The sequence below is a fragment of the Acanthaster planci genome, linkage group LG10 (assembly GCF_054643075.1).
Source record: "Acanthaster planci isolate LZ-2023a linkage group LG10, COTS_SCS, whole genome shotgun sequence".
Classification (NCBI taxonomy): Eukaryota; Metazoa; Echinodermata; class Asteroidea; order Valvatida; family Acanthasteridae; genus Acanthaster; species Acanthaster planci.
The window spans coordinates 19,519,226-19,536,736 of record NC_141786.1 but is presented as its reverse complement, the minus strand read 5'-3'; the positions used below and the strand labels follow the sequence as shown (position 1 = coordinate 19,536,736).

The 17,511-nt window shown below is 41.6% G+C and overlaps 1 protein-coding gene across 8 annotated transcripts in view; it reads left to right on the top strand.

Annotated features, from left to right (window-relative positions):
- Positions 1 to 17,511, top strand: part of LOC147797944 (uncharacterized) — a 55,408-nt gene that overhangs the window by 18,092 nt on the left and 19,805 nt on the right. For 2 of the 8 annotated variants that reach the window (XM_087142267.1, XM_087142265.1), the window contains 2 exons: positions 13,912 to 14,192; positions 16,773 to 16,893. In XM_087142267.1, the coding sequence (XP_086998393.1) occupies positions 14,073 to 14,192; positions 16,773 to 16,893 (241 nt within the window). In that variant the 5' untranslated portion in view covers positions 13,912 to 14,072. The other 6 variants (XR_015426727.1, XR_015426728.1, XM_087142264.1 and 3 more) reach the window with 6 other exon arrangements.

The following is a 17,511-nucleotide window of genomic DNA, read 5'->3' as shown; positions in this document are numbered from 1 at the left end:
GACTACAGTCGACGTTGGGTGTTTTCTCCGTTCTGTGATGAAACCAGCGTCCCTGTCACTGAAGAGTGGAAAGATGCGCAAGGGTAGGCAAATGTCAGTGGGACTCCAAGTATTATATCAACTATAACAGATTTGCATACCAAACCGTTACAGAGTCCAGAAGCGTACCGGTAATGTCTGTATTCTTAATTATTCCCCCAAGCTTGTCCTTTCTATAAACTTATACATGTACTATCCCTCAGAATAATCTTTCTTGAATTTTTGGGCATTTTTGTATAGAGAGTATTATAGAAACAGGCTATGTTGGATATTTATATTCAGAAAAAAAATTGTAGCACAAAATAGATCCGATGTGTGAGGGTCCAGGTATTCACGTATTGATCCTTCTAAGTTTACACCTTACAATTTCTTTCTAATATCTAAGTCATTGGCAACAATTTATTTTACACGCGATTGAGAAACAAACAAATGTCACACCTACTGACTTTAGGCCTAGCACTGTACAGTGAGTGTTGTCAACATAATTCAGAAGCGTCCGGTCTGTTTGTATTTTGATAAAGTTAGAAAACCTGAGAGAAGATGATCAAAACCGCACCCCTCTATGCCATTTGTGCGAATGCGTGCATAATTATTAGTGAACAACCTTGGAAAGTGGTTACCCATAGCCAAAAGAAATGTAACGCAAAAAGGTATATCAGCATAAGAGTCGTGGTTGCATCATTGGTTTGTCGTGCGGTGTGCGCAGGGCAGCTTTATTACGCAAAACGCACTCACGGATGAAATCCAAGCAAAATCCGGCTTACGCCGATTCATTTGGTTTAACAAATGAAATAATACGAACTGAATTTTAATAGGAACCATTTTGCTGGAAGGCATGACATTTTAGTGGGACAACAAACTGTTCACAGGGTGGCACACGACTTCAGTTCTTTGAAAGGACTCTAGAGAGTTTACCAAATTACCGTTAACTCAGTCCGTTGCAAGAAATGCGGGGGTGTCTCACAATCTCCTTCCCGGGCTGTACAGCCCAGGTCAGAACAGAGACAACAGTTGGAACAGTTCAGAAGTGAGCAATACTATCATGTCGGACACTATCATCGTTAAAAGCAACGGTCGTATTTATATTACAAAGCAAAATTACAAGGAACATTCGGTGCCAACCGGAAGCACGGACTACGTAATTTAACTTGCACGACAAAAATGAAGTGCTGTAAGTTTCTCTTTCACTTGTTTCATAAAGCAAACTAGGGAATCAAACTGTTGACATTATGTGGATTGTTAAAGATTGGCTTGTATCATTTTTTTCACTTGTAATTTAACACATAATTATGTCAGGATAAATGTAGAGTAATGTGCAGCACTCAAGCTTAAGGTCGGTACCGGAACATGTTCAAAGTTTCAAAGTCACATCTGCATAAGTTTAGGAGAAAAAGCTGCGGAGAATGTTCGGCCAGGAAAATGAGGAAGACGGAAAGAAATAATTTTTTTAAAAACTTCTGTGATCAGCTGACAAAAACATTAAACTCTAATAATATGACACTTTTAAATATCGCATTGCAGCACGGACGGACTCTCATTGAGTTTTACTGCTCAATGGGCTTCCAAAAACATTCGTACTCCCCGCGGAGTGCACAACTATTTCAAAGTGCAAATCACTGAAGTACTGCGCACAAAATGTTTATTTATGACCAATCTGAAGTACTGCGCACAAAATGTTTACTTATGACCAATCTGAAGTACTGCGCACAAAATAAATGTTTATTTATGACCAATCTGAAGTACTTCGCACAAAATGCTTACTAATGACCAATCTGAAGTACTGCGCGCAAAATGTTTACTTATGACCAATCTGAAGTACTGCGCACAAAATGTTTACTTATGACCAATTGTCCCCAATATAAACGAACACAAAAAAACTTCAAAAAATATAGTTTTTATTTGTTCCAGAAAAATTAATCTTACCTTTGAAATGCGTTGTTAATAAGCTCAGTCCTTCTCTGACAATAAGGGGCTGCGGTCCAGAAATACCTTGTATTGTGATAATGTTCCCTACTACTATGACACCAGTCGATTATCCATCTAGCAGAATCACAACAGAGCTCAGCGATCTCAGGGGTCTAATTGAGGGTTATCACAAAAATGATAACGAGCTAATACTTACAACGCTTGAACACTTGCTGGCATCACTGCAAACAACGAACAAACAAGTTCTTGACTATCTTTAGCGCGCGCTGCTCATTGCAGTCAATGATTGAACCGCCAAAGACTTGCCGTTAATGATTGATGGCAAACCGAGTGGTCGTAACTTCCGTAGTACCTCTTTGTATTGGCTGTCGACCTTAGATCGATTCTTGTCGGTTCAGCGGCGGACCAGTCACGTCTGAAGGCTTGACAAAGAATTCGAAGTTTTCCTGAAAGTTTAAAAAGTGGGCTGTGGTGGAGACAGGTATGAAAGTTTTAGAGTTCAGTTAGTTTTCCGCTATTTAATTTATATTCCTGACTGGACGCGTTTGCATGTCACCTTCCAAAGTTGTAAATTCGGGTCACTTGACTTTGTGACAGTCCCCACACGAACCTTTTCACAGTGTCGACACTCCCCATCTATACATATTTTCAAGAGGGAACAATTCAACCCCTTCCAGAAGCTGTCCGTCCGTCGTCTATACGGGGGCAGTCATCAGTCCCGTCGGGCATTGATAAACAAAATAGGAATCATTTCAGTCTTTTATTCCACAAATTACCAGCATTGTCATGCGATGTCTGATAAAGATGTCTGCGTCGAAAATGACTGTGGCTGCCGCTGCGCCGGGTCCCGATGAGGTCAAAGGTCACTTGCAGCATCCCACAATCATAAATAGGCTCATACGTGTGTACCGGTTGCAGCACTGAAGTGTTCCTCATGTACATGTACGATTAAAAACTCACTCCCTTCATCTGGTGGTTTTCATGAGAAGTGGCTCCATTATTGAAAGATTAATATTTGGCCTGCATGAAATCCGAAAGTCGTAGTTTGTTTGAAATGGTTGAAATATCACTCCGCCTAGGGTTTTAACTCTCTCTTCAACGCAACGGTGGATTATACTTGTTAGTCCCCCCCCCCATAACCGGTTTTTACCAAAATGGTGGCTAAAAAGACAAGATATGGAAATACTTCGTCAGGTGAGACTATTTTGCCGGTTCTACAGTAGCAGTCACCATGCACGAAGGGGTTCTGTTGCATTTATTTTTCCGTAACGAATAAAAGAAAGTGCAAGAAATTCTGGTACATTTTGTGGTACTTCTGGATTTGTGATAAACACTGTGTTCCGTACACACAAAATAATTAGACTCTCAGATTTGATTTGACCTAATGTGTAGAGCCTTTATACGTGGATAGTTGCGCTGTGTTGGCCTCTCTTCGGTGCGACCGCCTTTTTGGATTTTACATAATTATAGGCCTACATGTATTCACATCGAGGGTAAAACGCCATAACATGGGCACGGTGCTTATCAAACACGGATTGACTCGTACTGGTTTGGAACTTCCAACATCTGTCAATATAATTAAAAAGCACATGTCCAAGGCTACCAACCTTTCGTTTTGTACAGTCTTTCACGGAGGGATTGATGTTCAGTCGTTAAGTGCTTTGCTCGGAAAGTAATTCGTCGAAAGCGGGTAGGTTGTTCTGTGTACTAGAGTCGCTTACGGCTCTTTCCTCCAGATGTACAATAAGTGAAGAGGCCCTTCCTCATTCAAAATTGAATTTTGTGACAAAAAATTTGCCAACTTGAAATGTACGCATTTTTAATTGAAACGTTGGAATTTCGTTTTGAAATCTATGACAATAAATTTGAGTGAAGAAACAACTCGATAGCACCAGATTACTGACTGAAAAGTCTGCTCATACACTCTGAGAAAAAGAAGCAGGCCTGAAAAATTGAATTGGCGTGTCAGTCTATACCTGACTGATCCGGGAAATGAAGCCCGAGACAGCTCTGCATTTCCCCCTTGCAAACAGGCCAATGAATGTGCCACATCCGTGGCTGCCACTTTTTGTAAGGATTAGACAAAAAGTGACATCTTTACGGACAAGTAAGAAATGGGTGCCACCATAAACAAACGAACTGCGCTATTGACATGCTCCCCTAACGATCCGATGATGTCAATAAGCAGAAAACGGTCATAAACTCGAGATTTTTTGTTTAATTCTACAACTCTGAAACCTTCAGGATTTGTTTTTAGTGTAATGTTTTATACCTGACCCTGAAAATAAAGCATTAGATCCCAATTAGACTACAGAAAGGCGGTATTTTTTTCTTAATATCAAAACTATGTCATGACGAACTCCAAGGAAAAGATGGAATTCCAATGTACGTATTTATAGACTTCCCGAAGCTTCACATTCGTACAAATTGCACCTTCCCAGCTTTGCTTTTAAAAATAACCCTAAAATGATAAAATCCTGTCTGCCTACCGGTATTATGTCTGCTTTAGTGCGAGCAAAGAGCACGAACAGGAATCGATAAGTACATGAACTTGAATAATGATGACAATGGTAGATTGATGATTCTTTTGTACTTTATACAATCATTAAACATATGTGCGACTGACACAGCAGCCATTTTGGAAGCTTGTGTGGACATGTCAAGGAGGTGCGGCATAAGTCCACACCGAGTCTTAGGGGTAAACTGACCGCATCCACCGCTGTATCGCCCGCGGATTGCGTCATCTGCAGGCGTACAGTGCGTCTGCGACGCAGCACGGTATTGGCAGGTTCCTAGCACGAACAACCTGATTATGGGGGTAAAACTGTCTGTGGTAAGGCACCCGATCCCATACAAGCAGACAACTACCAAGAAATTCCTGTAGGAACAGAGCAGCATAGATTAAACACAGTTTCGTTTGGGCTAAGGCAATACTTTCACTGAGCCATTTCCGTACAAACAGACGTACGGTAGAGTGTTGTGTGATGGTACCAGAGGGTTGAGGGAAAGATTACAGAAACAGAGCCATCATTTGAGAAATATCTGAGAAACTTGAGAAACTGTGAGTTAACGATGTGCATGCACGTTTGTACGATTTACAGGATAGTGTTGGAATCTAAGTGCCAGGCAATTCCTGTAAGAAAAAGTGCAGCTTGTTCTCTGAAAGAGCGGGTGGCTGCGGCCGGCTGGCACCGCAGCTCGATTACCGCGCTGCACTCTGTGAGTTGTGCTTGCTTGAAACTGTTACACCGACCGATCGTGTCGCGCTGGTTGTACCCTGGCCAGAGTGTCGTTGCGCGGTATATCTATACTTGGGGCAGTGCGGTGCTACTTCAGGACAAATTTTACCTGCACGAGACCAGTGGAGGAAGTCGCTCGATCCCAGAAAGGCAACAACTACAAAGTTCCCGCAAACATAACCTTCTGCCTTCATTCGTTATAGTTTCGTCTAGACAAAAATGCAGCTATTGTGAAAACGGGACTTTTCTCTTCACATGGTACCCTTTTTGCCGGAGACCAGTTAACTTGTTTCCTTGGTATGGGCTCCGAGCGTGAACTGCAAATGACCACAACATCAGGAACTCCACGAGGATCAAATTGAGACTTCACTTGTAATAACATCTGTGCTTAATCTCAAAAAGTATGGAGCAAATTAGATCCGGGCAAAGATTCATCAACAAGCCAAGTGTGCTTGGTGGAATAAGGATGAACCGAATATTTTGCTTTTTTTGTTTCTAACAAGTCGTCTGCATGCCTGTGTATCAGAGAAGCCGAGTTTTTACTTACTTTCCGAATAATTTGTCAATTAGCCTGAAAAAAATTGAATTCTTTTCTTCTCAAGGCAATGTCAGTTAGGCTTTGGATTAATTTGTCTGAAAAGAAAAAAAAACCTACCTGAAATGAAGCATGCACTCACTCCATGCACCGACAAACAGGCCACCCGTCCGAGTACTGTGACATTTGAGAACACAACGGTATACGGGCAGAGCGCTGCTTTTAACTCGCAAGTTCAGTTCCTAACCACGTTGAACATGATTGAAAATGATTTGTATTCATACCGCCTCGATCAATGTTGACTGCAATTCCACGGACCTTGAAATGTTGACTGCAATGCCACGGACCTTGAACCGTGGAAGCAGGGCTTGAACGTACCGGCACGCAATGTTAGGTATGCATTTGTGTGAACTGATGTCGCAAGAGCTATTGTCACCCGCACATGCATACGTGGGGGAAATCCCATCCCGCCGCGTGGAACATGGACGAAGGGATAAACCCCAACGGAAGTTAATAATAAATAATAAATAGTTACGGATAAATTTCGCATCGACCCACCCGGCTAGACTGGGTAGTTTCAATGTATCGGCATATGATATAGGTGACAGTGTGGACAAAGCAGGCCAAAATGCCCCACAACTCATCTCGCTATGTTGCACTATTGCACCGTACACGCTATGTATTGCCGTCTGATATTTGTCTGGGGTGTGACGGTGGTGTCGCAGTGTTTGGTGGCATCGGTGTTATTGGAGGACATCTTTGGGCGCCAAAATTCACGCACTTTACGGACCAATCAGCGATAACCAGATGGATGATATTGGCAAGGAAACGCCATGACATCATCAAATCTCGACAGCGTGTGCCGTACATGTACTGTACTGTACATGTAGGATTTGTATCTGTGTAGAACCATGGAGGAATAAAGATCGGCCGATGGACTGATTGTTTTGGGAGGCCCACGAGCCTTTAATAAACGAGAGTTAAGTCCAAAAATGTGTAAACCCCCAAAACTTCTAGGATATCTTGTTGTAGTCTTTTTTTTTGCATGCGTTATTGATTTGCTGTGTATTTATTTGAGTCATTTCTGTTTATATTTTCTTTTTTAATATTGCATATTCAGTTAACAACTGAAGATTTCCTTGCTCACAATCTGATCTACAGAATGCATAACGCATGTACAAACACAACCCACCCAGCGGGAAAGTGCATGACCCCGTATAGGACGAACCAGTGATAATGATAAAGGCTATACACGTACACATGGGAAACTACTGCAATGCTATGGAACGCCAAAGAGGCAAAAACGAATGGAACGCCAAAGAGGCAAACAACACATCTATCGTTCTTCAACATCGATCGATCGTTCCCCTACGTTTGTTTGTTCAAAGCCCGTTCAGTGTACGTGTCAGTATCGTGTACCGGTATGTCGTTACTAGGTGGGGACAGAAATGTGTATCGTTATCATAGTACGTTTTTGTAGAATGATATTGATAAGACCACTTCAAAACCTTCAGATGATATTTTCAAGTTGTTGACGCTAAATAGCACGACCGCTTTATACCAGAGGTAAGCATGGTAATGATAGTGCTGGACGTTTTATTTGGTTGAGGCATGGAGGTAGTCCGACCTCCATGGTTGAGGGAAGGTTGTAAAGTTTGTCCTGAAAATCTGTTACTTGCTCGTTCGTTGTCTCGCTGTGCGTCGATGTATGTGGGGCGAATTGGTTTTATCGTAACCACGCGCGCCAAGCTGATAGAACCAAGTCCATTTAAAATTTAACTGCTCAGTTTGACGTTAATAGGCCCTATTTAATAATACTCTCTCAGCCCTCATGCCGATCATTGCCTATGCATGCATGTGAAGATAAAATTCAGACTGACATATATTCACACAAATACAAATTAACACTAACCATTTTAAAAAGGAGTTGTTTTGAAAGATTTGGTATGTTACTTTGTAAGGCCATGGAGCTAAGGCCTAGGCCTACATGTACATAAGGGGCCCTAGGCTTACGTGTACATGTAGGCCCAACTTTATTTTTTCCGTTTAGCATGCAGCAATGGATGAGAAATAATACCAGGGCCCAAAAAAGACAAGACAGAACAGAACAAGACACAACAAAACAAGAACAAACAAATAACAATAAAACGGAGCAGGACAGAAATAAAAAAAAAAGAAATAAGAACAAAACAAAACAGGAAAAAAAAAGAGTGATAGAAAAGTGAACACAAACTGCCATACATTTGTAGCTTCCTGACTGTCATGATTGTCTGGGAGATATGTGTGTCCAAATCATCTTATACATGTTATAAGCAACAACAACAAAAGTGCCGAAATATTGCCGACAATTTACATGTACACGTACAGTGTACCTTAAGCCCAACTATTTCTTCAAACAAAACACCTGTCATGCCTGTGGTATGCTAATTTTAATTGGCACTTGTATGAAATCTTGACCAGCTAAGCGTCAACTTTTTGAATATTTGATGTACCGTATTTGCAAAGGAGCATCAGTACAATTGGATCAAACATGTATTTATCTGCTAATCCGTAAAGAGTCTAAACGTAGGATGTTTGTGTTTCTGAAGAAACCAAAAATATTCACTTTTTCCTTTTACTGCTGTCATGCTATTAAAAAGCCTGACTGTGACGGAAGCGGCCTGCTACGTACATTCTTGCCACATGGTGGCGCTGTTGCGCGAACTACACTTTTCCATGAGCACGTTTTTTAGCAGACATCGTGACGTTAGTAAATATTGACTCAAAGAACCCTGACGTTTTCTCTCATAACCCGACCTAAGGACAGAGGTAACTGAATCTTTATATATTTTATGAATCACAAATTTAGCTCTAATGTTGTTTCAGTGATTTAACAGCGATACCTTGTAGTATTTTTAAGGTAAAATAGCGGTTCGACAGGACCAATTTTTATAGCGTGTTGTCTAACGATATTCCATTGATGATACAGACGCACCTTACGTTATCTTGGTTTTCCCCCCTTAAACATTGGATTTAGATTCTTATGTAATATTAGGCTTTATAGTATCGTGAATTCATTTCTTACCATTTATAAACGGGTCGTACTAATCAGCGTCAACACACCGTCAACACGCGTCAACACATTGATGGTAACGTCAACACCTCCAACACTTACAAAATGCATCGAATACAGAAAACAGACTGTATCGAACTGTAATGTATACGCTTAGGAATAATTTCTACTTAATCAAGTTTACATTTTACTACATTTCAAGGGAGTTTTTTCACTTGAAAAAATTGTCTCCAAGCAGCGCCGCTGTTCGCCGCCATCTTGCCTTCTCACGGCGTTTGGACCGTACCATGGTTTACTGTATAAAGGTGACCTCCTGTAGCGTAATGGTATGATCCGTTCTGATCGAGGCAACATGGCTACTGTCTTTCGTGGTTGTGCGGAGGGTGTTATTTTCGTGAAGTAAAATGGCTTTTTCCCCCCAAATGTCGCCTACTGTTGTTAGCCAAATTGTATTTTAGGCATTATATTGCTATCGAATTGCGTTTCTGTTAACTTAGAACGTGATTTCGGTGTGTTGACGGTGTGTTGACATTACTATCATGTGTTGACACGTGTCGACGTTGTGTTGACGTTAATTAGTACGACCATTTATAAACCGGATGATTAGTGGGTCAAGTTTAGCCCCACTAGTCATGCTAGTGTGGCACGGACCCTCACTCCCGATCCATCCTTAGCCACACATCCGTACACGCAATTTCGTGTTGGTGTATTGAACATTTCGGCGCACCGACTTACCATCGTAGGTGCAATTTCTTTTGCACTCGAACATGATCCTTGACATTTCCGCTTTCTAAAAACCATTTATTGAATGATTTCACTCACGTTATTCAGGTATTTTCCAGTCTTTTTGCCTTTATCCATTCACTTTAATGAGCTCGCTCTCACAGTCGCCATCTTTAAAATAAGATCATTGAACATTATGTCACTTCACCCCTAATCTTTTTGACGGCTGTTCCACGTTGAGACATATGTAATACATGTACATGGACTGAGCGATAAGATACTACATGTACTAATGGCATTACTGAATTATGGGCTCTTCCAAAACATTGGCAGCAGTTCAGATGTATTGACACGGAACAGCCGTCGAGAAGATTAGATGGGCTTCAACCTTTTGTTGTGGAACTGATGTCAGTCCCATTTTTACCTCAAGCTGCAAATCTAGAATTAAGACCATAATTGGAATCGCGACTTACACATATTGCAATGTCATGATAGACAACACACGCAACGATCATGTGGGTACATGTAATCACTCATTACCTTGCACCATTCTTGGACATGGTTGCCCACAAAGGACTTTCCATGATATGCCTGTCTGTAGATCCATAAAGTTGACAATACTTTATTTAGTGAACTGGCCACCGGACCAGTGCCGTAGGTCAGGCCTACTGTTGCTGGGTCCATCTCCTGGGTCATTCTATAAATTTGGGGTCCTAAGTGTGGCATTTTTCCATCCCTGTTAGCTCTAACATGTGTACCATCTGACGTGTTTGACGAGGGATGGATCACTGAAATTGATTTCAAACTTTTTATTTGTTTGACACAACTGATGGTCAGGCTTGTGACGTGAATACTCGAATGCATCGAAGAGTTTCTTGTCTACACCAAGCGAGACGTGGAGACTGGGAACAACCAAGTGTAAAATGACAAAAGCAAAGAGAAAATAAAATTGGTGTTTCTGAAACAGAGCACAGGTACATGTAACTCGACCAACTCTAGATTTTTGGCTTAATGTAGGGCCGGCACTGATACGTCAAAACGGTTTCTTAGTTACAAATAGTGACCAGACAACTTTAAACTTACATGGTCAATTTTAATGAGCATCATTGACTCATGAACCACACTGAAGGAACCTCTTTGGCTCTGTGTTTTTCCCCGTGATCTCCATGAAATGCCTTCAGGTCAGCAGGAATAGAAGCCTGTGTTCTAGTTTTGCATGGACCTCGTGCACAGTAGAAGTTGCAGAGGCCAATTTTATCGAGCTGCTTAAGCACAAAATTTACTTACATGTAAGTGAAACAAAATCTTGCTTGATAAATCAGGTAACTAGCCAAAATCCGTGCATAATTTAGCTGTCTTTTGGTCAGCATGACAATCACATTGCTTATTAACATTAAGCTAGGTTTTTTTGCGCTTAAGCAGATTTTGTGCTTAAGCAGCTCTATGAAGTTGGCCTTTCAGATGTAGCAGTATCTCGCCATGAAGATAAGAGGTACACCTGTTAACTAAAATGAATTTAAACGTACCACTCACAAATATAAACATTGCCAATTTTGTAACATGAACCTACCATTGCATTCATTGATATCCACAACTTTGCAAGGAAATCATAGTCCCCACAGCAGAATAACCTCACTGCTCGGTTCGTGGAAAAAGCGTATTACAAACTTCATTCCAAAGAGGTATTTGTCAGCATTTTGATACACTGTACATGTGATCAATTATCTTTGCCCGATTGAAGTGTGTGTGATTACCTCTCAAGACAAATCTGAAGCATTCCTACTGCCATTTTAGAATTGCCAGTTGAGCAATCTGGTCCATTACTGGGAAGAGATTACGCTGTAGGTTTTGAAGGGAATCAATTGCACCCACCAAAGTCAGGTGGTCTGTAGTAGGTATGCGACATTAACATGATTAACAAACATGATGTACGTCTTCCCATAGCAAAGTTTTTACCAAAACTAAAGCCAATTCTCTGTACAGTTCCCAGCACATCAGTAGGCTGAGTGCTTTACTGAACATCGGCTTTATTTTTAGTAAATCAACACTGATGACACACTTTGCTGTGGAAGGACGCCATGCTTGTTAATGTTTGATACCCACTTTACCATGTTTACATGTAGGCCACGTGAGGTACACCTGTGAACTACATGTACTGTATATCTGGGAATTGGAACCAGTCTTGTGTTTGTTTATTTTATTGTACCCAAATAGTAGTGACACCAGTTGACTCTAGCTACTTGTAGATACCCGACTAGAGTCGACTTTTTGTACATGTACATGTATATACCAAAACTGACAGGACTCGACCCAAATAATTATGTTCAACTGACTGGACCTACTTGAGTCACAGTGTTATCCGATGACAGGCCTCGAGTTACAAAGTTTAGTGACTCATTACAACTTTGGATGAAATTACATATACATGTAACTCACAGACTCAATGAAGACATTTGTTTGTTTGAGTCTCATTTGTATGCCAACAGTGTAAGAAGCAGGCTAAAGAGAGAAACTAGTCCCAATGATGACCCAAGCGACGGCAACTCAGACGTGATGAGGAACAAGAGCAGTGGATGGAGAACCAACAGTGTAAGAAGCAGGTTGAAGAGAGAAACTAGTCCCAATGATGACCCAAGCGACGGCAACTCAGACGTGATAAGGAACAAGAACAGTGGATGGAGAACCAACAGTGTAAGAAGCAAGCTGAAGAGAGAAACTAGTCCCAATGATGACCCAAGCGACGGCAACTCAGACGTGATGAGGAACAAGAACAGTGGATGGAGAACCAACAGTGTAAGAAGCAAGCTGAAGAGAGAAACTAGTCCCAATGATGACCCAAGCGACGGCAACTCAGACGTGATAAGGAACAAGAACAGTGGATGGAGAAAACAGCAGGTAGAAAAGTGTCACTTTTCGGTCATGTTTGCCATCTGTTCAGAAATAAAGTTTGCTGGTTCATGTACGTTTGGCCATGGCATTTTCCAATGTGTAGAAGTTCTCATGTGCGTCTAATAAAGAAAGTGGATATTTAGCCATTACCGGCAAATTTAAGTAAATTGTATTTTGTCAGCTACAAGTAGACAGCGCCCTCTTTGAACAAGTAAACCTCTAACGGTAATTAAATTCACATGATATTCCGATTTCATTCAGTGATGTAGTGGATAGGGTGCACATTTTGAGATTGCTTGATACGCTCTCATCTGGGGTTGATCCACAGCTGTCATCCTTTTCTTTCCCAAAATCTCAGAATTTTCTTCTTGTGTTATTGTAAATTGACTTCAACATTTCATTACAGATTATTACATCCTTTTTCTGACTCATGGCCCTGGAGGATTTTTTTCTAAGAAAAAGTTTGAAATTGTAAAATCATACCTACCGGTATGTTGACACAGACCCAGACTGAGATTTGTCATGGTAAGAATTTTAAAAGTCCCTAAAATATTTACTGCAAATGTTAACCAAAGCAAAATTGTCTTTAGTGACATTTGCCAGCGATGGCTGAATATCCACTGCCTATTATTAAAGAGCCATGGATGCACTTGAAGAAATCTCAAATCACACAGCCGCCTTTTTTTGCAATGTGAAAAGAACAGAAAGCAATCACTTGATACCATCTTCTGTATGTACATTTATCAACTGACTTGAAATAGACCTTGACCTTGAAATAGCCTTGTTAGAGAAAGGTGGTAGCGGCACGGTTGGTCCCCTGCCTGTGGGCTCATCTTCAGGCATCACTGCCCTGATAGAGAAAAGTGGTAGTGTCATGGCTGGTCCCCTGCCCGTGAGCTCATCTTCTGGCACCACTGCCCTGATAGAGTAAGGTGATAGCAGCATGGTTGGTCCCCTGCCTGTGAGCTCATCTTCTGGTATCACTGCCCTGATAGAGAATGGTGATAGCGGTGTGGTTGGTCCTCTGCCTGTGGGTTCACCTGAATTATGCATCCTGGACACATATTCATGTTCAGTCGAATTCAGCTATGTGATGTAATGCACTGAACCACCAAATTTCAGAAGCTGCACACGCATGTGTCAATGCAGTTTTTCCATAAATGGTTTCCAGCATTGTTTATTTCAAAATAATAAATTCGAGGAAAAAAATTTCACAGGAGCGTGTCCCACAAAGCCCAATTTGCTTTTCATTAATGATTTCATAACCTACAAATGATGGATTGTACCTTTAATATTTAGAATCCAATAGTAAATACATGGAAGTCTGATTGTTTTCTCCTAGATATTTCAAAAGCCCCCTCTCTTGTTACAGTAGGTCCAATGTAAAGATTTGGTCATTTGAGTGTTATAGAACACAAGTCATATTCTTTTTGTGAACTTGAACTTTTTATCAGAAATGTCTGTCTCTACAGCTGTACTCATTCTTCTCTGATTGACTTCTTCCGCAGACATTGTCGTGTGAAAGCTGTGCACATGCCCCCTCAAGGAGAACCAGATCTACCACGCTGATGAGAAGAGCGCCCTCGCCTGCTTCAACGAGAGAAGCAATATACATGTAGAGGACACTATCCTGTGGGACTTCCCAGAGACGAATCACGAGAACATCAAGATGTCAGTCCTCGCCTCCTTCACGGAGGAAGAGTTTCCACAGCAGGATCTCAAGCAGTGGCTCACACACAGGCAAGGAAGAGGAAAAGAGACGGCGTCCTCGCTTCTGCCTTACAGTGACGTAAATCTGTGCAGGGGAGGGGTTGCTGGACACTAGAGGGACATACCTCTTGGTCTTTCATCTCCCATTTTAAGCACTGTTAAAAATTTTAGCTATCGGGAAGTTTTAATAATGCTTCCCAATTTGCCTTTTTGGTCACTGCCAAAAATGAATTATAAGGTAGTATCGTTGATGGCTTGTGCTGTGCAGCTGAAAAGGTGGAGTCAAAATTTATGCAAGATCCGTTTTAAAAATTCATTGAAATTCTTACTTATACACTAATTTTCTCTAACTTAAGAAATTTGTCATTACAAATCAGCTTTCCACAATGATTTTTTTCTGAAAATGGATTTGGCAAACAGTCAAGTTGTCTCAATGGTCAAGTTGTCCAAAGTCAAGTTGGTAAACGGTCGAGTTGTCCAACATCCCTCCCAACATGGCAGCAACGCGGCGTGGCATCAAACGCTATGCTATCATCATGTTCAATTAAATGAAATTCACGCTTCAATTTGACATATTTGTAACACGCATATGAAGCAACATACTCAAGGATGATAATTAAAACACAAATAAACCGGTACAGCATGACAAGGGTAGCAGCAGTGTTGGCCTAATCAAAAGCGAGACGTCGTCGGATTTTACAGTTTTTTTTTTCTTGTTTGTACAATGCTTCCAGAACTGTTCGGAACAAACCTTCATTTTTAACATGCGCAAACTTGTTAACGAGGGAGGTCCAAATTATCCAACAATGAACTTTTCTTTTGCTGAATGAAACAATAGGGCAGAAATATGAACCAAACCACATCCATAAATTTGTAGAATTCTTACTTGGGACTTAACAACAGCAAAATCAATGGCAAAATCGCTGCCTTGGGTAGTGAAATTACACAATCTACAAACTTGAATGGTGCACAGCCAAATCGAGCAAGGATGCCTTAGGGGAAAGTAAAGTTTATACTGACTGGAAAGATCCCATCGCAGGATTAAATGATGAAATTGCCAAATGACACGGTGAAGATGACGAATGAAATTCTTAAATTGGCAAATTGAGTGGTGAAATTATCAAACGGAATGGTGAGCCTAACTGTATAAAACGAAAAGTTTTGATTAAAGAAACTGACAGCGTACATGCGTTTGCCAAGGAAGATAGCGGTGGAGTTCCAGAAAATGATTCAGGCATCATTCTCTCTCTCTCTATGCATTTGCCGCACGTTAATGAAGTGCATTCTACACGGCAGAAGCACAACGTTTGACACAGGCCTGAGTCACATAGATGGAGGAGAAGTTGATCTCTGGCACTGAAATCCCCAATGAGGACAGTAGGATCTCCAGGAAATACATTATTCAGGAACTTGCTGAACTGAATGTTGAAGTCATCGTTTGACTCTGAGCTTGAAGCTGCAGGTAGAGTAGGTGCGAAAGCAGAGATCAAGGAGATCTAGCCAGAGCTGAGACCCTTCGTAGAGACGTGTGGCAAGTGGAGATATGCATGTATGGAAGTACCATTGATCTGGCTACATTTTCCCGAAACGCCCACCACGCTGGGAATCAGACGCAAAATAGCAAGACTATTGAGAAGAGCCATCGTGATCAGAAGATTCTGAGCACTAAAGCTGAAGGGATAGGAGAGTGAATGTTTGTCAGGGGCAGTCGATTCCAACTGAAATCAGCGGGCATGACAGCAGGGATGAATGAAGACGAACCTGCTGTGACTAACTGTGCATCAACTAGTCATTGGCCCCATTTGAACTCATCCACATTGTGAGCTGCCAGGTATCCAAAGCAGGATGCGCCCTCCTGCCAGCCCCGGCGGCTGACAGCCGTGGACTACCTGTCGTCTGAACTCTACCCCTCAACCTGTCTGCCTCAGGTGGCCCTGCTTGGAATGTCTGCTTGGAGCAGAAGTCCCATCCCTCCTCACCGGTGTTAATGAGGATTGTTCAGTGAGGGCAGTTTTGTTGGTGGCAATGCGACCGTAATGTGTGTATTTCAAAGTTCTTTGTAAACCAGCAGTTGCCTTTACCACCAATGGAACCGCCATTGTTAAGAAAATTGGGCGCCCTCTCTTGGCCCTGTGCAGGGTAGTTTGGAACTCAAGTCAGCACAGCTCTCGGGTCAACTGAAGAGGACAGCCGGAGAGGAGAAGTCTGTATCGGTGCCTCAGAGTTTTCAAAAACTACCGTCACTTTGCACTGTCCCCCCTCCTTGTACACAACTCACACAGCTAAACCACAAATCTGGCAAATCCTGAGCTCCTCAATGCATTCTGTATAATCACACTCGCACTCAATACGCTGACCTTGAAATTTCACACTAGATCACATCCTGTCTGTGACCAGTCTTGTGGCTAATTCAGTAACCAGGAATTAACAGTTTCACTCTTAACCAGTTATCATCTGACACCTGTTCAATTAATTAACCCAACCATCTGACCATAGCACAACCAACCTTACTCCATGTTTCTTATTTAATCTCGAATCTAATCTCGATCTCTCTGAATTATTTGAGTTTATTAGACAGCCATCATCCTCTGTGGCATCACTGATACCTCCCAGCAGCTCATCATCCCTTCACTCAGTTTCTTCTTCTTTCTGGTTGCAGGCAATGGCTGCTCCTTCAGTTGGAATGCCGAGCCAAACGAGCTGCACCACATCTTGGGCCAGAATTCTCAAGCCGTGTTCTTCTGTTCTCATAGTTTATCGGAGGAAAGGAAAGTCTACAGGTGTGTCACTTGCTTTACTAAGAATATTTTATGACTACCGCCAAGAGTACGCCATCTGCATGTATGGTAAACTGTACCAGGCCTTTTGCAGGGATGAAATTTTCCTTCAACATTTTTGTTACTGTCCCTGTGGCTAAAATCCTGCAGAATGTGAAACTGCACTGTCTACCTCAAAGAAGCAGTCCATCATATCTTGAAGAGGGTCCCTCCGCAAGGATTCAGTATCAATCCTTGCAATCTGTTTTGAGGGTGCAGTGCAGTAATTCGAGTTCTGCTGAGCTCAAAGGCATAAAAAGTGCTGTGACAGGTTTTGGAGAAGGAGATTGTTTTGCCACAAAAAATGGAAGGATTGTGGAAATGTAAGCCTGGATCAACACCTAGGGTTTGGGGCCAAAAATTAAATTATTGATGGAAAACTGGCCTCAGTGCCCAAGAAAGTAGATGGCAGCCATTTCAATAAATGGGGCTGTGACTATACATGTAGGCTTAGGAACTATTGCTTGTCGGGGTTGAGTATATGAATAATTAAAAGTTGAAAAGTGGTGAAAAGACTACGCATAAAAAACGAATTAGTTGTTGTTCAAGGAACTCCAGTTTTGATAGCTTATATGTTATTCA